At 47.8% G+C, this 20,388-nt stretch overlaps 1 protein-coding gene and 1 long non-coding RNA gene across 11 annotated transcripts in view; one reads left to right on the plus strand and one right to left on the minus strand.

Annotated features, from left to right (window-relative positions):
* Window positions 1-615, minus strand: part of ERI3 (ERI1 exoribonuclease family member 3) — a 128,451-nt gene extending 127,836 nt beyond the window's left edge. For 2 of the 10 annotated variants that reach the window (XM_045035702.1, XM_045035703.1), the window contains exon 1: window positions 183-503. In XM_045035702.1, coding sequence (XP_044891637.1) covers window positions 183-317 — 135 coding nt within the window. In that variant the 5' untranslated portion in view covers window positions 318-503. Of the gene's footprint in view, window positions 1-182; window positions 517-550 lie in introns of those variants that run through there. The other 8 variants (XM_045035705.1, XM_003990014.3, XM_011284664.4 and 5 more) reach the window with 7 other exon arrangements.
* On the plus strand, window positions 544-17,212 carry LOC102901638. Its single transcript, XR_440897.3, has 3 exons — window positions 544-899; window positions 1,590-1,608; window positions 16,504-17,212. It is a non-coding gene; the product is annotated as an uncharacterized LOC102901638 (long non-coding RNA).
* Window positions 17,213-20,388: the final 3,176 nt, after the last annotated feature.

The raw sequence follows: 20,388 nt of genomic DNA on the forward strand, positions 1-20,388 counted from the left end.
CCCAGTCGGTCTTGCAAAGCCCTGCCCCGCTCCCTCTCAGCCCGAACGTTATTCAGTAGATCATGCATCCAGGGTGAGCACGTGGGCTAGCACCCCAGGTTGCACATAGTGTGCGCGCCGCGACCCTCACCCCGCATGCATTAACCAGGGCCCAATCTGGGGGGCCTCTCCCCATCACCCACCCCAGGGTGTTGCCCCCAACTCGGACCCATCCAAGTCCAGGGGAGAGTAAGGGGAGGGGCAGGGGGCCAGGAGACCAGCCCTCCTTCCCAGGGCCGCCCCCGCCCCCCGTCAGCGGCGGGAGAGGCTGTCGCCATGGCAACGCCCCCTCCTCGGGGCCAGCGCGGCAGGCTCCCTCCAGGTGCAGGCCCCGACGTCTCCCTCGGCCTCAGCAGGCGCTCGGGGCAGTTTACGGCGGCGGGCGCGGCCCGCGCCGACTGCGGCGCCAGCCAGGCAGAGGCAAGGCCAGCTCCGCCCGCTCCCCACCGCCCGTTCCCGGCCGCCTCAACAGCGGCAGCCAGCACCACGAGTCCACAACACACCGACTCACCTCCGCGCACTCTGACCCCGGCCGACGCGACTGACGGGCGGGCGCGGTGGCCAACCACTGAGCCCGCCGCTTGCTTCTCCCACCAATGGGCTGCAGGGGGGCGGGGCTTCTTCTCCCCAAATGCTTGCTCTCCCGCCGACATGCGCGCTAAGGTCTGTCAAGATGGTGACTCCCCGCGTCCGATCTTATGGGACTTGTAGTTTTGAGGTTGCACGTACTCAGAAGAGAGTGAAGGGAGAGTTCACTTCCGAGCTGTGAAAGAAATTTTTTAAATAACAAAAACTTTCTAAGACCTAGAGCGACCCAGGTCCCCCATTTCCGTTTTCCCACCTCCCAATATACTCATGAGGTGAGTATAGGCTCATAAAATGACGTGTTGTATTTGGATGACTGCTCGTGATTACTTCATTCAACAAGTCATTATTATCATCCATATTCTGAGGTGGGTCTGGGGAGAGCTGAGAGGAGGGAGAATTTAGGCTAAGAAGAAAATTCTTAGATTTTTGAAGGGCCATCCTACGGAAGAGGGAACTGACTTGTTCAGGTTGGTTCCCGTGGAACATCAGAGTTAAAAGAGTTCTGGCCTCAACTGTAGGGAGCTACCACAGAGAGTCTCTTCTGTCATCTGGAGGGAAGTGTGGCCGAAGCCCGAGACGTGTTTCCTCATCTTGGTTATGGCTCTTTGGGAAGCCACGGGTAACAGGTTCTGAAGTGGGAAACCTGGGCCTTGGCCAACGATGGCTTTGATAGCCTCCCCATCAGCCAGGAACCATCTTCTGGGACCAGCTTGGTCACCAAGCCCTCTGTCTGCCATTTGCACATTTTCACTTAAGAAAATGATGTAATTTCTGGGCCCTACTACCTCTGTGAAATCTGACCTTTAACATAATGGTTCCTGCCTGAACTGGGAATGCCTAGTAATACCCCTATCAGGGAATGTCTTCCTTAATCCTGCATAATAGGTTAAGTGATTCTACTCTGCACTTACAGAATTTATTGCATTGTTTTATAATTGTCTATTTCCCTGTCTCTCCCCCAGGCCTGTAAATTCACTTAAGGTAAGCATTATTTCTATATTGTTTATCAGTAATACCCAGCACAGTTCCAAATATAAAGCAGGAATCTGGTAAATGTTTGTGGACAAATGAGGAAACAAACATCAGCAGGGACAGATGTCACTTAACCCAAGGTCGGTAAAGTGGATGCACATCTTCCTAACCTTTGATTCTTAGAGCTGGAATTGAGTCTTCTTCCTCCCGTTGATGTCATCGAGACATTAATCCCAGTTGATTAGTCAGTCAATATATATTTATAGTGTCTCTGTTAAGTGTCAGGCACTGTTTCTGTTGCTAAGGATTCATTGGTGAATAAGACACATAAAACCTGTGTCCTTGAGAAGCCTTTATATTGGGGAGGAGAAAAGAGAGGCAGAACAAACAAACAGATAAGTAAATAGACAAATGAGAGGCCCTGAGATGGTCTCTCCTGTCCTTGGCTTTGTTATGTCCTGAGTCTGGCCTAAGAATAGGGCACAGTCAACCTTCTTGGCTGTAAGAATGAAGTACACCTACTGTCTATAGATTGGAGGCTTCTTTTAAGGCCCAGCACCAGTATCCTCCAAGGAGCCATCCATGGTCCCCTTAACTTCTCCAGAATGTGTTCTTTCCTACTTGGTACTCTAGGGCTCACCTTTACAGCTTCCAGAACTTTACCAGCCTATAAGCTCTTTTTGAACAAAGACCAGGCAAAATGTATTCAAATAGTACAACAGTTTAAGAGCTAAGTATATACGTGGTGTCTTACACCGCTGCCAACCCAGCATTTGGCTCCCTCAAGCCTTTGGCTCTGTTGTGATTCCCTCTGTTTTATGGTTTTCCAGAAAACAGCCTGAGTAAAGCTTATTGTGGTAAAACTTCATTGGGAAATACAAGCCCTGGGCAGCAAGAGTTGAGGAGGCAAAGGGAAGTGAGGCAGAGAAGAAAAGAAAGAAAATATAAGGTTGTGTATTATAAAGTTGACCAGAGCTTCTAAAGAAACACGACTAGTTGCTCTCTTATTTAGGCCATATAAAACCATCACTTATCAGGGAGAAAGGGAGAGTTGTGTTACCCCACTACTCCGGTAGCCACAGGGGACACCAGATCCCACACCCTAAAGCACAGTGGTTCAACAGACTAGAAATGATGAGAGGAGTCATAGCCCCTGGTTTGGCCAAATTAGGCCCACTGCAGTCCCATCACTGTGGGCACATTGGAGGCTCTGTCCAAACCTAACCCTTATCCCTGAAGAGGCTAAGACAACCAGATGTGTTAGTAAATGAGGTGACCATAATGGCAGCTGGGCTGCCCAAAAAACCAAGTGGCCAAAGCCCTGGTGTGGGGGTATAGATGGGGCAAGTGAATTTTTGGAGGCAGATGAACTGAGTCCAATACACAGACACAGATATACCTTGGGCAGCCTCCGGGCTTCTGGATTAAGCGACTGAGCTAAAGTGAACACTGAGAGCAGGAGCTAAAGAGACCAAGTTGGTTCTTCTGCTGCCCTTTGAAACCACAAGGGTGGCCAACAATCGTAGGGCTTACCAAGCAATGGAAGGGCAGAGAACCCAAGGACCCAAGAACAGTGCATGACAGCTCCCAAACTTGGCACAGCTGAGACAACCCAGACTGGGTCTGAAACTATTTTATCTAAGAACCGGGAAAGCTGCTTCTGCTGTTCACAGTCCCTGTAAGCTGCATAAGACAGCATAGTGTGGTTACAAGGAGTATGAGCTCAGAGAAAACCTGTTCAGGTTTGAGTCCTGGCTCCATCTGTAGCAAGCCACTACCTCTCTGAGGCTCCATTTCTTCATCTCTAGAGTGGAGATAATACTGGTACCTACTTAGTAGAATTAAATACAAACATGCTTAGCATGGCATCCAGCATAAAGCATAAAGAGTTCAGTAAATATTGGCTCTTATTACTATTATTCTCGCCCCTCCTCCACACCTCTCTCCAACTCTTCTTCCCACCATGACCACCACCACCACCCCACCTTCTCACCACCCCCCCCCCACTACTGCCCACAGTCTCTGCTGCAGAAGCTGTGGGAGCTGGACCTGGTCATGCCTTCTTCACCCTGCTTTTCCCCAGGGCTGTTCCCCATGAGCCTGAGCCATTCATCTCCCTGGTGACCTGAATCTGAACTAAGAGATGGATGTGGGGTGGCTGAGGCCAGGGTGGTAATGTGCTCCCTTATCTCTATGCCCCTCACTGGGGCCTAGTTAATTTTCCCTTTGATTTTAATATAGATTTATTGAAAGTTTCAGTTATCAAAACAAACTGCAGCAGCAAATTGGTGTTCTTTGCAGGCCTACAAGTGCCTATAAAGCTGCCATGCTCGGGAACGAATGGCGCTCTCCGGGAGGTCAGTCATGGCAACAGGAAGTCCCTGGGGACACACACACTGCAGTTTAATATTTTTCTTATTAGCCTTTTTCTTCTTGGCCATCTAAGCCTCCCCTTTAAATCGGAAATCAAATGGAGCCACCTGCCCAGGGAGGCTCTCTTGCCCAAGCTGTTCCACTTTGCCTTCTCTGTCCTAGCCTCTTCAGCTCTCATTCTCTGATTTCTCCCTGCCTTGCCCACTGTTCAGAGAGTGTGGTGATTCACATGCCCCAGAGATGTGGCTCACAGTCCTACCCCAACTATGGAAGGTTGGCTTGGGCTATCTAGCCACTCTAGTCAGCAAAGGCAAAGCATTAGAAAAGATTGGGGCCCCAGGCCTCTTCTAGATCTGGTGCTCAGAGGGGAGAAAAAAGACAAGGTTTTAAAGCAAAAGAGTTGTTTGGGGCACCTGGCTGTCAGAAAAGAGTATGACTTTTGATTGCAGGGTCATGGGTTTGAGCCCCATGTTGACTGTAGAGATTACTTAAATAAATAAAACAAGAAGGAAGGAAGGAAGAAAGAAAGTTGTTTTTAAAAAAGCAGACAATCCTGTCAGGATCTATTGAACTCAACAGAAGCAAAAAGGAGATGATGATCCTAGAGACTGGGCAAGTTTTCCCTCCAGCCCCAAAATTGTCTGATTTCATTCCCATTTCCCCACTGCCACTCCCAATATAGCCTCTCCTCTCAATCGCAACTTGATTTTTGAGACCCTCCGTTCTTTGGTCCCAATGTGCCTCTCTAAGAACCAGCCTGGTTTATTGCCTCCATTGCCTTCTATAACTAAAACCACACACTGCCACCTCTAGGCTCTGGAATCAGTCCTACCCTAGGGGAGGGCCTCCATGACCTGGTAACCTTGAGGGCACCATCATCTCTTCTGGACCTGAGCTGCTGCTGGGTCACCTGTACAGGCCACATCTCAATTCCCATTGTCCTCTTCTTGCTCTTAAAAATTTCCTGCCAGCATCAAGGGCTACTGCCCTTCCTCAGAACTTGGATTCTGACAACTATTGCTGTGTGGCTAGAGTGGTGGAAGGTGCTAAGGTTTGAATCCACACAATCCAGGAATTGATTCCTAGCTCTGACATTTACTGACTCTGTGACTTGGGAAACATCTTTGTGGTGTCATTGCACCTTGTGCTTATGCCTGCCCTTGTCTGCCTCTGTATCTTTCACCTACAATATTCTGTGGTCCTCAAAGAAGAGGACTGTGTTTTAATCATCTTTATATTCCAAGTGAGTATATTTGATGAATAAGCAGTCACCTTATCTTGGCCTGTTTCCTCCACTATGAAGTGGAGATAATATCTGCATAACCAAAAAAGTGAAGAAAGCATCTACCACAGTACCCACCCTTCTCCTGAGGTTGGTCATCAGCCACCAGTGCTCCCACCTTTTGCCTGTTCCCATCACAGCTTCAAGTTCAACTCTCTCCTACTGCCTGTTAGAGCTTCCTATCACTGATCAGATGTCTGCATTCACCCTGGACCCTTTGGAGTGGTACTGATGTCCCTTCTCCACCAAACCAGGCTCCCTCAATTTTTCCAAACACACTCATGAACTGCTGCCTCCTGGTGGCTCTGTTTCTATTCCATAGACTGCCTTGTAGTTTGTCTGTAGCATTGCAGATATTCCCTACCATCTATTGCAGCTAGTAGCATCAAGGAGTTTATGTTAACATTAATACACCAGTCTTGCTAATTCTAGACCTCTACCTGCTCCTATAGAAATAACAATCCCTAGCAATGTTTCTTTTAAAAGTTTCATTTGTGCCCATGGATCAGTCAAAGCTACTGTGCTCCACTGGTTTCTGTCACTAAGTGCACCATGGATGCTGGCCTTGAATGCCTCTGCCTGATATGCTGAATTCTCATGGTATCATGACCATGTGAGAGCACAGCACTCTCTCACAAAGTAAGAAGAATCCCTCCATATTTCATTTAGCTAAGAGGATGTGAAGCCCTACAGCAGAATGTTTGAGCTCTTAAGTGTTTCAGAGACAGCTCTTTCCACTTATTTAACTCATTCTGCATGCCTACAACCATGAGAGTAGCTGGGATAGGGTGAGTTTATGTAAGAACCATCACAAAGAACCAGAGCCATGGTCCTCTTCAACCATCAGTCTTACTGTGGAAATTGGCTCATCTTCCAGACTCCTCCCTCCTCTATCATTAAGCCTCTCTCTCCCAAGCTCTGCTGGCCCTTCTAGCAATCTGGTGTTCATTGTGTTGTTCACATACCCCTACTCTAATCATGTTGGTGTATACTGGCCAGGTTTGGTTCAAATTTATTTTTCTCTGAGAGGCTTTGTACCCCCATGTAAAACAGTAGATTCAAATAGATGTTTAGGTCAGGGGATATTGCCTAACTCCTCACAGTGGATGTAGCCCAGTATCATCCCCAACCCACTATGACCCCCATTACACTGCATATTTCCCCCAAGATTTAGTGAATAAACTTGTACTGCCTGCTACTTTCCTTGATCTTCCTAGACTAATACAGCCTTGTTCTTCCACTGGACCCCTTGTGATTTCATAGTTCTTCCTTCCTGGTCTTGACTTGGCCTTCAAGTGCTTTACAACTCAGGCTTCAACCTACATTTCCAGCCTTATTTCCTAGTAGTTCTTTACCTCCCCCTCTCTTCCAGGACAAAAGGACTATTACTCATCAAGGTGCTTTGTATTTCCTTACCTCCAAGACTTTATTTGCTGGTGGTGCTCTCTCAACTAGGAGTAACCTCCCCATTTTCAACTCTACCACTGAACCCCCAGAGAAATGTGCTCTGCCCCAGGAAGCATTTCCTGATCCTCAAGTGATTGTTCCTTCCCCTCTCTGAGCCCTAAACCCCATCTGTGTGTCCTGTGCAGCATGGCATCCACAGGACCAGGGTCTTGCTCAGTGTTTTGTTTTGTTTTGTTTTGTTTTGTTTTAGTTGACTCCACATCCAACATGGGGCTTGAACTCACAACCCTGAGATGGAGAATCATGTGCTATACTGACTGAGCCAGCCAGGAGCTCCTTGGCATTTTTAATCTATAGGCAGTGTCTGACCACATCCCTCAGGACTTGAAAGATGCTATGGGGCTTTTAGGAGGCATCTGAAGCCTTCAGGGGGATCTCCTCCAACAACCTCAGCTAAACTAAGAGCTTGAGCCCACTCTTCTTAAAGTGTGTAATTTTTCAAGATTCAACAACATTCTTTGAATACCTGCTTTGTGCTAGGCTCCTTGAAAGCATGGGACAAAAGCATGAGCAATAGACACAGTTCCTGCCCTCGTAAAGCTTACACTATAATGACGGAGACACTGGTAAAGAAATGTGTCACTTCAGAGTGATAACTGTGATCATAGAGACAGACCACTTACAATGAAAGTTTGAAGAGGAGGCACTAATCACAGCTGGAAAGGTTTAACGTTGAAGTCCAGTGTGTTTTGAGTAGTAATTTCCCAGACCAAGGAGTGGGGGGAAGACAAGAAGACAGGGCATTCCAGGCAATGGGAATAACATGAGCAAAGTCATGAGGCAAAGAAATGGCCTACATGTGGATGGGAAGAAACTCAGTGCTATTGGAGCAAAACGTGTGACAGAGCCAGTGGTGAAAGAGGAGTTTGAAGTAGGCAAGGGTTAGATCATGCCTAGTCTTTTTTTAAAAAAAAATTTTTAAGGTGTTTATTTATTCTTGAGAGAGAGGGGGACAGAGCATGAGAGGAGAAGGGTCAGAGAGAGGGAGACACAGAATCCGAAGCAGGCTCCAGGCTCTGAGCTATCAGCACAGAGCCCGACGTAGGGCTTGAACTCAAGAGCCATAAGACCTGACCCAAAGTCGGCGCTTAACCAACCAAGCCACCCAGGAGCCCAAGATCATGCTTGGTTTTAAAGTAAACCTTCTTAATGGGTTTGGACTTGAGCTTGAGGGCATTAGAAAGCCACTGACAGGTTTGAAGCAGAGCAGTGACTAGGTCTGTTCTGTGTTAGAGCAGTGCTTCTCAAACTTTAGTGTGCATTCCAGTCACCTGGGAATCTTGTTAAAACGCAAACTGATTATGGGGTCTGGGAAAGGCCTAGATTCTGCATTTCTAACAGATTCCTTAGTGATGTTGATGCTGCTGGTCCCCAGGCCTTACATGGAGTAGCAATCCCTCTGGCCCATCTTCCCTAAATGCATCCACTTACATCTGCAAGCACAGAGCATTCTTTCTGCTGAAAATGGTCCAAAGCTGCTGTGGCTCTTCGCTTTTAAGAAGTGCCTATCTTTTAGAAGCTGTTTATTGAATATGTATTTGCTATATGTCCGTCTAGCAGAGAACCAGGGGCAGGGCTGGGGGGCTGAGAGAAAACAAAAAGCAAGACATTTTCCTGCCCAAAAGTATTTGGTATCATCTCTGAAGAGGCAGCTTTCCCTGAGCTGCCCTCTGCCAGACCTGTCATAAACATGGTAAATGAGGCCTGTCTCAGTGGTACTCCCTGGGGCCCCCACCACTTCTGCAGCCCCATCCAGAAATGAGCCTGTTTATCCCTAACGGTTGTCTCTGACCTCTAAATCAATTCCCTATCTGATACAAAAACTCCAATCCTCCCAACCAGCCTCCCAATCCTCGACTCTGACAGTTTTTAAGACTGGAGGTGGTATATGATGACAGCCATTCCCAGCCCAGGCTCTGAAGTAAAACTGCCTGGATTCATAGCCCAGCTATACTATACATTAGCTGGGTGACCTTGGGCAAGTGGCTTAACTTCTCTAAGCTTCAGTCTTCTCACCTGTAAATTGGGGATAATAATTATTTCTGCATCATGAGGCTGTTGTGAGAATCAGTATGTCAATGCATATAAAGCATAGCCTCTGAAACATGCAGAGAACACCCAATAACTGCTAGGTATTATTTTCATAAATATGAAAACTTGTGTGTGTAGAAGCTTATCAAAGCCCTTTTGGAAGCCTGTATAAACAAAAGTCCCTGTCATCCCTTATCTACCTATGATGGGTTTTCCTGCTGCCATTAGCCCCTCTCTAATGCTGGGGAGCCAGAGGCAGCCTTGGAGGTCAGTGCAGAGAAGCCTTGCCCTTGGGAGGAAGCAGTCCTTGGGGCCACTTTTGGGACAGGAGGCTTCAGCCTGCGAAAACTGAGGCTCTGTGTTGGAGAGGGATCCTTTGTGGATCCCCTCCTACCTCAACCCCATCCCCGCAGTGTCCCCTCTGTCCGGGGTCACCCAGGCTGCCCCTCCTTCTGGCTGCAAGGAAAGAGGCAGCTTCAATCATTCATCTTAATGTCTCTATTAAGCAGGGTTATGACCAGGACGAGACAAGAAACAAGGTCTTTTAGTGTAAAAACATGGCTCCCAGGGCTTGGCCTCAGGGGACTCCTCCCCTGCACTGCTGCTGCTCCCAGATACCACTGCTGGAGGGCCAGTTGAGGCCCCAGATTGAACAAAATGATTCTGCCCTGAGTTCTCTTTCTCCCTTTCCTTCCTGGATCCTTCTATGGGGCTGCCCAGAGCTTTCTTTTCCAAAGAGAAGAACGATGACTTGGCGTTTAGAGGCAGCCACAAGGGTCTTGAAGCTATCTGTTTAGGCCTGCACCCAGACTTGGGATCACTATTCTCATCACCTTCTCATCTCTTGCCAGCAATGTGGAAGCAGTTACAGCCTTAGCCACTAGGCCCTGGGGACAACAGGGCCTCACCTGGAGTCTGGGCTCAGAGCCTAGGGGATAACAGGAGTATTCCTGATTATGGAAAGATCTTAAAAAGACCATACCATAAGTCCCCATCACTCATATTAGAGGTTTAGGAGCTGCTGGTGGAGTCAGCATATGCTGGGGCCTGGGTTCTAGGGCAGTAGCTGTCCTCCTGAGGAGCCCCACGCTTACTGATTCTTACCTACACCCATGCACAGGCAGGGATTTGTGAGCAACAGCAGGATCAACCCCCTCACCTGGGAAGAAGGGCTGAGTCTCCTAGAGAACTAGAATCAAAAGGCCTCAAAAAGAGCATGTGCACAGATCCAGCCTTCAGAGGCATAGAAAGAGTCCCCAGATAACTACTCCCATAGTTAGTAATGTCCCCGTTAGAACACAAGTCCTTTAGCTAACCGGTGCTGGAGGGTAAGAAAGTAGAACACAGAGAGGTCAGGTACCAAAGAAGGAGACAGGTCCTTCTCAGCAACACTCCTTGCTGACCACAGCCCTCCTAATCCTCGGGCCACTAACTTCTATTTCCCACTGTGCTGCTGCCTTCTCACTGGTCCTGGAATTTCCCTCTCTATCACTACTTACCCTAAATGTGACCTTTCTCTGCGAGCTTCCCTGAATTGGCCTTCCCTGAGGTGGGCTGGCAAAGACGAAACGCCCTAGTGTGGGGCCAGGTAAAAACGCGTTCACATCCTGGCCCTACCTTGTGACCCTGTGCAAGTCAGCGCTGCTCCCTGAGCTTTAGTCTGCTCTTTTGTTCTTACGATTTTGAGGAGTCAATGAGACAGCATGCATGCATTTGTTTGGCTTAGTGTAGAACCAGGAACACCGTGGAAAGGGAGAAGGGATGGAAGAGAGCACTGGGAGTCTCACTCAGGGTGTGTGGGTAAAGGGGTCTTGACTAAGGAGGGCTGCAAGAGCAGGGGGGCTGTGGAGGGAATGCCAGAGCAGCTGAGGGCAGCACAAAGTCAGAGTGAGTTAGCGCTGGTCCCAGGGGCTGCATGAGCCAGGCAGGCTTTTACAGAGATATCCAGGGAACAAGAAATACCAGCAAGGAAGTTGCCCCATTAATAAATAAGAAGGTGGGAAATTAATGATGGTCTGAAAATGGCTGAGCTACTGAACTCGTTCTTTAAATCTGTCTTTAACAAGAAAAATAAAGAAAAGAGATTTGGCCAATTAGGAGGTAATGAAGACATTGTAGAAATAGCACCTGACAAAAGCACACGTGGTGGTGGGGGTGTTGCTGGGTGAATATCCAATGGCTTTGACCCTGCTCCCTTCAAAAGGAGAATGCCAGAGAAGCGGAGGGGGGGGGGGGCAGGGACAGTCGATCACTGCAGGGCCTGGGAAGGGGTAGGGAGGAAACTAGGGGTGGGGGCAGGATACTGTCTCCTGAGGAGGCTGGAATGAAGGTGAGAATGGGGGGTGGAGGGGACAGATGGAGGTAATAAGAGGGGGCCCAGAGAGGGGAGATCTCTAAGGGCAGAGAAAACCAGGAGGACCCTGATTAGAACTACAAAAGAGCTAGGTCCCTTTTAGGGAGTCTATGCCTATAAATGGAAGAAGGGAAGAGGAGAGGGGGCATAGGAGGGAAGGAAAGAGAAGTCAGGGGGGCCTGAGAGAGAGAGGGAAAGGTAACTGCACAGAGAAAGGAAGATTAAAGATGGTACTTGGGCAGGGCTTAGAGAAGCAGCTGGGGTGGAGGGTGGGAGGAAAAGGGGCCCTTTTGCTAAGTCGAGGAAAACCACATTGCTAGCCAGTTCTAGCCCTCCACTGAGGTGGAGGTGACCCACCCAGGGAGCAGAATGGCAGCCTCTGTGACAGGTGGCAAAAGGATAGAGGGCTCACAGGTTGAGTTTACTTAAGCAGGGGAGCTCAAGAAGTAAGGGAAGGGGAAGCTAGAAAGATGAGGGTGAGAAAGGAGTCTCAGAGCAACTTTACCACTGTGGGGGAGCTTTTGGGGGAAGGAGTGTGAGGGCAGCACAAAGTCAGAGTGAGTTAGCACTGGTCCCAGGGGCTGCATGAGCCAGGCAGGCTTTTACAGAGATATCCAGGAAACCACCCAGGGTCACTGCTGTAGCAGTCCTCATCCTAGCCACACTCTATGAGGAGGTAAGAAAGGATGGGTGCCTATGAGACCAGCAGTGCCACAGAGAAGGCCATTTAAAGGAAGGCTCTTGGGAAGATCTAGGCAGGGAGGGAGTGCAAGGCCTTGAGGAAGGAAGGAAGGAAGGAAGGAAGGAAGGAAGGGAGGAAGGAAGGAAGGAAGGAAGGAAGGAAGGAAGGAAGGAAGGAGAGAATACAGATCCATCTACTCTAGCCACCCTTCCCCTCTCCTACACAGAAATAAAGGCAGTCCTATAGCTAGGAAGGGAGCCCTCTGCTCCCTTAGCCCTCGCATCCTTTTCCAGGACAGAGACTCCCTCTCCTGTAGCCGCTGGATCCTACCTTTGGACTAACCTCCCTCCACCCCCACCCAGGGAAGCCAAGACCCACAGCTCCCCAGGGACAGATGTGGTCTGGTCTAGGAAGCTTACCAGCTCCAGAATCTGTCCTGAATCTGCATCCGGAATTCAACCCAAAGTGGCTGGGCTATAACAACACTGACACCGTCTGCATGGGGGCATAGGGGGTAGGAGCAATGAAACTGCAGGAGAAGGAGAGGGCAGCCAGTGATGAATAGGGGCAGCCAGAGCCTCGTTAGAGGGGGGTGTGGAGAGGCTGGCTGCTGCAGGGATGAGCCCTGGGCCTGATTTATCATCTTCAGAGCTGATCTGAGCGAGAGGGGTTAAGTAGCAAGTTAATGAAATCCACAGATGCCGCTAAACGGGGAGAGCGGGGAGCACCAGGCTAGAAGGGGTCCAGGAGGGAGGCAGGCAGGCTGGCCACTGAAGAGGGGATTCATCTGGAGGGGAGAGAAGATAGACATGTTCCCGCTGAGGGGGATCCTGTCATAGTCTCTGAAATCCAGTTTGGGCCAGCCAGAGAGAAAGAGGTTAGACAGACAGCAGGGATTCAGGGAGAACCCAGGTCCTATCCCAGGGACATCCTCAGTCAAGCTTCACAGCCCCCTGCTCCAGTCCCAGTGGGCTTCAGCAAACACTTACTGGGCGGCCCCTGAGCCCCTGAGACCAGGAGGTGAATCAGAACAGGTCTCTGCCTCTCTTTCCCCCAGGCTGATTGGTGAAACAAGTAACTACAGTTCGCTGTGATAAGTGCAGTTGAGCAACACAAAAGGAGGGAGCAATTAATTCTGACAGGGGAGGGCAGGGAGGTCAGGATGACATTAAAGCAAGGCTTGAAAAATAAGGGTTTTACCAGGCAGAAAAAGGAAAAGTGGGATTCTGGACAGAAGGAACAGCATGAGCCAAGGCCAGGAAAAGCACAAAGGAAGCCAAGGGAAAGGGAGCTGACCTGGCAGAGATGCCTGTTCAGGGAAGGGAAGGGGCAAGGGGAATGCTACCAAAAGGCCTGTGTGTTCTACCACAGGGCTCTCAGCTGGGGGCGCTGGGTGTTGTAAGGCCAGCGGGTCCAGATCCTATGGTGGTCCTGTAGTGGTCTGAATGCACAGGACAGACACAGGAGCAGCACAATCCTGGCCAAAAGAGCCCCTTCTGCATGCTGACCTCATGCTCTGTCTCCAACAGTAAGCCTGGACCTCCATTCTAGGGCTGACACAGAATTAAATAAAGTCATCCATAGAGCTTTTGGCACAGGCCTGGCACACAGTACATGCTTACTAAATGTAAATTATTATTTTGGTAGTTAATATTACCAGGCTGAACTAAAAACAAAAACCAAAATCAAAACTGGGTTAGTGTAGGACTGCAGCTCCAAAATGCACCCAGGGGACAGGCAGAGACGTGGTTACTTAATAGGTAAAACTTAGGCCCACAGGGCAGAAAGTAATCAATCACTTTAATGATACAGTGGGACAGAGTACTGCAGACATCAAGACTGAGATCCCCAAGAAGGGGAAGATGACACATAGGCTATAACTAAAGGAACTCTGAGGACCAGACCATCAACACTTCCGTCCAGACCCAAGAGGGGCAGCTTTGGGAAGCAGAGGAGAGCAGTTTGCATCTTAGGGCAAGCAAGATAGCCAAGCCATCTTATTCTTCCTTCAGCCCACAGAGCTACCTGGGCAAATGAGCTACCTGGGCAGCCTTTTGTATTGATGCCCTCCCTTTCCTACCCTTGTCCTGAGCAGCAACCCTGCCCATATAGAAGAACCTCCCCTAAGAGAAGTGGCAAGGGTATAGCAGCAAGACATCTGGTTCACTCATTTTTATCCTATAGTAATTAGGTATTCACTGAATATTTGTTGGATGAAGGAATGGGTGAGCTCGTAAAAATCTTGAAGCTCTTCAGCAGAGCACAGCACAGCCATAGTGAAAAACCTCCCCCTGCCCACCACACACACACACACACACACACACACACACACACACACACACACCTCTTTCCTCATTCCTCATTCTATCTCATGGCAGCTGGCATGAAGAGATTGGCTGATAGTGTGGCTATTTAAAGATTAGGCCTTGGAGTCAGACAGTCCTGGAATTCAGACTTTGGTCTTAAGGAGCACCAACTCTGTGCTCCTTAAGAAGTTACTTAACCTCCCTACATTTCAGCTTCTTCTGTAAAATGGGAATAATAATAATAGTGCCTACTTCATATGTAGTATAGATTAAATTAATATATGTAGTATAGATTAAATTAATAATTCATAACAGTTTGTGTGAAGAACTTAGTACAGAAAAACTGGAACAGAAAAAGTAACTTACACAGATGGAATAGGATTTAATCAAATTAAAACAGTAGTAGAGAAAACATCTTAGTTCCCCTTCACCTCCACTTTATCCCTTCAGATCTTCTCTGGGTGCCTGTACTCCCTCTGCTGCTGCATGGTTTTTCAGGCAGGTCTTATAACTTCATCCTCTCACTAAAACTGAATTCTGAGACCCGCTGAGTCATGAGGTTACTCAGGCCCAGTGACAGTCCATCCTAAGATAGAAGAGCTACATGTGAGGTCGAGTATGGGTAGAACTGGAGGGCACAAGCAAGCCGCAGCGCAGTATCGCAGGCTCCCATGTCATCTACCACCGGTGCAGCCAGTGCCTCTCATCTGCACATCTAACTTGTACAGAGGGCTTCCTTATGACCAGAAAATAGGAGGGAAAAGCCCCACCTTAGTTCATGGGCGGGTTGATGCAGTATGTGAGTACAAGCTGAAATGGACAGTGGCTATACTGAAAGACAGTGGAGAAGGAAGATCCTCCCAATGGGCAGGGCCCCTAGTCGTTTCCTTTATGTAAAAAGCAAAGGGATTCAAGGATAGAATATTTATGGACTCATGGGCAGTGGTAATGACTGTGCTAACTGGAAGGGGCAAGACTGGAAGGTCACAGACAAGGAGGCCTGGGGTAGTAGCCAGTGAACAGATATATGAGAATGGGCACAAAGTGTAAAGATCTTTGTATTACATGTTAGTGCCCATTAGTGAGTATCCACCATGGGAGGGGAATTAAACCATTAAGTAAATAAAATGACTCATCCCACTGATACCAGTCAGCTTCTATCATTGGCTACTCCAGTCTCAGCATGATGAATGCATGGATAAAGTAACTATGATGGCAGGGATTTTGGAAGTTATGCACAGGCCCAAGAGCATGAGTTCCCACTTACCAGGGCTGGCCTAGCTACTGCCACTGTGGAATGTTCAATCTGCTAGTCACAGAGACCAATGCAAAGTCCCCAGGATGGCACCATCCATTGAGGAGATCAATCAGCCAGTTGATGGCAAGTTGATTATTTTGGGCCCTTTCCATGAATTTGGAAGAAGCGGAAATTCACCCAGGAATAGATCTATATTCTGGTTATGAGTTTGTGTTTCCTGCCTACAGGGCTATAGCCAGTGCCATCAAAAGAAAGCTTATAAAGTGCTTGATCCATCAGCATACAATCTTATATGCTACCTACCATATCATACCAATGGATCTACTTTATAGCAATGGAGGTGCAAGAGTGAGCCCATAACATAAGGTCCATTGGTTGTGTCACATGCTACAGCACCTGGAAGCTGCTAACCTAATTGAACAATGCAATGACCTATTGAAGGCACAGCTGAACCACCAGCTAGGAGATGATACTCTATGAGAATGGGGCACCATCTTTTTGGATACTGACTCTCAACTGGGGACAGTTTTGCCTCCTAGGGCAATTGGGTAATGTCTGGAGACATTTTTCATTTTCTCCACTGGAGGAGGGGAGAAGGAGAGGTAGTGCTACTGGTATACAGTAGGTAGAAGTCAGAGGTGTGCATCCTACAGTGCATAGGACAGTCCTGTCCCTCTCCTCCCCACCTCCAAATAAAGAATCATCCAGCCCCAAATGTCAATAGTGCTAAGATTGAGAAACTCTATTGTGGGACACAGCATGCATTTTAAATCAAAGACCTTTATATGTAGATGTGTCCCCATTGGGGTCCAGAAACCAAGGTCTCATTATAATTACTCCCAGTGATCCACTTGTGGAATATGTTATGCTGGGCTTTGCAAATTTAGAATAGCTGATTCCCAAAGGGGAGCATTTCTGTTAGAAGACACAGCAAGAGTCCCACTAAACTATATGAGATGGCTGCGTCTTGGCTTCTTCAGGTTCTTCATGCCAAGGACACAGGCAAGAAGAAAAGTCACTGTATCTTGGCAGAGGTAATTGGCTTAGATCATCAGGAGGCAGTAGGGCTGCTGTTAACACAATGGGAGTAGCCAGGTGATTCATGTGACACGTGATCTGTTAATACTCCCTTCTCCTAATTTAATGGTATAGGGACAAGTGCAACAACCCCAGCCTGAGGAGGGCATGGTAACCAGTCTGAGATCCCTCAAGGATGTGAATCTTCATCATGCCACAAACCAAACTACCATGACCAACAGATGTGCTAGCTGAAGGTGAAAGGAATCTGGCATTGTGAGCAGAGAAGGAGTGAAATGGATAAAAGCTGTGACCCTGAGATCAGCTCCAATAGTGGGGTCTGTAGTCATTCTTCAAACCTTCCTCTTCTGTAAGTTTCCCCTGGGAAGGGAGGCCCACTGAAATCCTGGAGGATGTGCTCTCAGAACTAATATGAAAAAGTGAATTCAAGTGGTACCAGGGTAGATTACAGTGAAGGCAGTGATCTGCTGCCTTTAGGAATGAAGGACCAGTTCCTCCAGTTGCTGGGAGTGCTGCTAGCAGCCTTCAATTGTTAGCCTTGTTGGGGGATGGCTGCTGAAGAAAACTTCTTTGTTCAAGGTCCTATCTCCTTCTAAGGACAATTTGCATCAATGACTGATCAATACTGAGACATAAAGATCCAGCCCGCTTGTCCCAACTCTGGATGACTCTGAAAGACCATCCCAGCTCCAGGGCTTCCTATGGGACTAGCTGAGGACTTTGTTGGGACTGCTTCACAATTCAGCTTCTCCCTCTGCCTAATCAGCCTTCCTTCTATTGGTGTTGATCCCAAGAGCAGTCTATTAAACATCTTGTATGCTAATCTTTGTCCCGGAATCTGCTTTCTAGGGAACACAACACATGACAGTCAAAAACAAAATAAGACCTCTATTCATATTGAGGCTACATTCTGGGGTGGGGGGGAGGAAGCAGGCAAAAAACCATAAGCAAATAAGTAAGTTATCATTAAGTATGTTAGAAGATGATAATTGTGATAAGTTCTAAGGAATAAAGAATAAGTAGAGCAGAGTAAGGAGATCAGTAGTGCCTGGGTATAGGAGTTGGCAGACAGGATGCAATATTAAATCAGATGCCAAAGCAGGCCTCATTGACAAGATGAGATTTCAGCAAAATTTAAAGGAAGTAAGAGAGTTGAACAAGTGGGTATCTGGAGACATTCTAGATAAAGAAAAGAGCAAGAGCAAAGGTCCTAAGGCAGGACCAATGTGTTTCAGGAGCACCCAGAAAGCCAACGGAGGTAGAGTAGGGTGAGCAATAGGGGAATACAATGACAAGAATAGAATTTAGGAAGACAACGTGAGAATAGAGGGTCAGATTATGTAGGGTGATCTTAAGGGTGATGATTTTTGCTGTGAATAAAATGAGAACAGTATCTGACTCATCTTCCTCCAAGAAGCCCTCCCTGACTGTCTCTGGCTAGATGTACTCTTTCTGGCGCCTCCTCTGTGCTCTCATAGCCTCCTGGGCTTCTGCTGTAGTTGTGTTTATCACACTCTGTTGTAATTGCCTTATTGTCTGTCTGTGTTGCCCACTTAATCGTGTTGGTAATAGGGGATCATTGTGAGGATATAGAAAGAAATAAGGAAGTCAAGACATAGCCACACCATGGGACTTCACAGAGCCTATTGAAACTCTGAGAACTCTGTTGTTCAGGATGCAGTGTAGTGCTAGAAATTAGGTGTTTTCATTACTGCCTCTGAGTGAGCATTCATTGATCTCCACTCTTGAATTTCACCAGTATAGTCACTTAGTACTCTGCCCTTGCTTCAGCAGCACCTAACACTTATAATTAACATGAGTTTATATTTTCCAAGAAAAAGGATCTAATTGACTTGGCCACATCCCAGTCAGTAACTCTGTTGGGCAAATTTCTTGCTAGGCCACTTCATGGACTCCTGGCCACTGAATAGATTGGCTGTCTTGGGTCACATGTCTATCCCTGATCCAGTTAGGTGTGGCCAGAGTAGTAAAGTCACTTGATACAGGGCATGGTCATCTGTGCATAAGGAAACACCCAGAGCCTCCTTTCCTAGCACGGAGCTATAGATGTAGCAGTTATTCACTCTCCAGTACAAATGACTCTCCAGTAAAACTTAGAACAGTGACTGGTAAATAGGAAACATCAATCAATCAATCATTCTTATATAGTGTCCATCCCTCCCAAGGGCCCAGCACAGTGCCCGGCACCGAATGGATAATAATAATTATTTTGGAATGGAAGGCCAGTGCATGCAGACAGCACAGCCCAGAAAGAGGCAGTGCATAGTGGTTTTGCATGTGGACTCTTGCCATAGACTGCTTGAGTTCAGATCCCAGATCTGCTACCCAGCAACCATATGACTTTAAGCAAACTACTTAACCTCTCTATAAATTAATTCTTGCATCTGTAAAATGAAGCCACAAATGGCACCAATGACATAGGAGAATTGGGTGAATTGAAGGAGACAATGTACATAAAGTACTTTTCTATAGACCCTAGCACATGGTGATGCCTCAATAATAGTGATGTTGTTATTTTCTTTTGTGAGACTCATGCTAATGAGCATGGAGCTCTAGGCTAAATACAGGTCTGGAAGGTAGTAGTCATATCCCTCCCTCAACTGAGTGGGACAGGGTCCTACCACACAGAGAGCTGCCTAAGCACACACTGATTCTGAGACTGGCAAGGCTGTGGTCAGCTGGCTGGACTCACTGCCTTCCCTGTGCCCCCACCCACCAGGTTACAAGAAACCTGGTGTTTATGGGTCATCAGGGCAGCTATTGCTTATTTTAGCAAAGAAAGCCACTATGAAGGATATATTCCAAACTTTTCTGGGTCTGTAATAAATATATATATTTTTTAATGTTTTTATTTATTTTTGAGACAGAGAGAGACAGAGGATGAGCATGGGAGGGGCAGAGAGAGAGGGAGACACAGAATCCAAAGCAGGCTCCAGGCTCTGAGCTGTCAACACAGAGCCCTACACGGGGCTCGAACCCATGGACTGTGAGATCATGACCTGAGCCGAAGTCGGACGCTTAACCGACTGAGCCACCCCGGTGCCCCTGTAATAAATATATTAGTTACTGGGCAAGCATGTTGCTATACCCTCAGTCTCTTGAAGTGACAGGTATGTCTAGCAGAAAACAGGGGGAGAGAAGAGAGAGAAAAAGAGAAACAAGAGTGTGCACTGACCAAAGTCAAGGATTCAAGGATTCTGTATTCTCACTCAGTATCTCGCCAAGCCAGTCTTAATATTTCCAGTATGGAGAAGCCTTCTGGTCATCACCTCTAGGCACACAGAAATCAATGAGGTGGTCAAGATGGAGATAGCAGTCTGTGCATATATGTGACGGTGGACATGTTTGAGATTGAGGGCTCATTCAAGGCAAGGTAAGGCCAGCCTTAACAAGACCCTCTTGAGCCCTGCGTCAGGCTGGCATATAGACTGGGACTGAGAGCTGATAGAAGATGAGGTTCTGCTTTGGAACCTACTTAACCATGAAGGGCTCCCCATGGAAGAGATTATAAGAAGGTTTGGGGAAAGGAGTGAGAGTAGTTGCCTTGGCTCAGGGTATGTTGAGGAGGCAGAGGGTGGTAGGCAGGGAGAAGGAATATAGAGAGCAGAGGGAAGATGGAGACACTGCTGCAAGCTGGCCTCGGTAGACTGGGCAAAGAGCAATGAGAGTTCCTCTCTCCACAGAGCTCCACAGTGGCCAGCACTGAGGGCGGAAGCCTGCACGGTCTCCCTTTGGGGCTTTCTGGGGCAATATGGATGGGCCTCTTGGTTCGCTCTAGGTGCTCCAACTGCTACAAAACCTGCTGTGCTGGCCCCCAAGGAGCACCACACAGCAACGCCAACTCCCCTTTTACTGTGCATAGCACCCGATGGCCTTGAGACACACTTGCCAAGGGAGAAGTCTCTATTAGGAGATCAATTTTCTCTTTTCCCCACAAATTCAGCTATGAATTTCCTTTGAGGAAATGGTGGTAACTCA

The sequence above is a fragment of the Felis catus genome, chromosome C1, assembly GCF_018350175.1.
Source record: "Felis catus isolate Fca126 chromosome C1, F.catus_Fca126_mat1.0, whole genome shotgun sequence".
NCBI classification, from domain to species: domain Eukaryota; kingdom Metazoa; phylum Chordata; class Mammalia; order Carnivora; family Felidae; genus Felis; species Felis catus.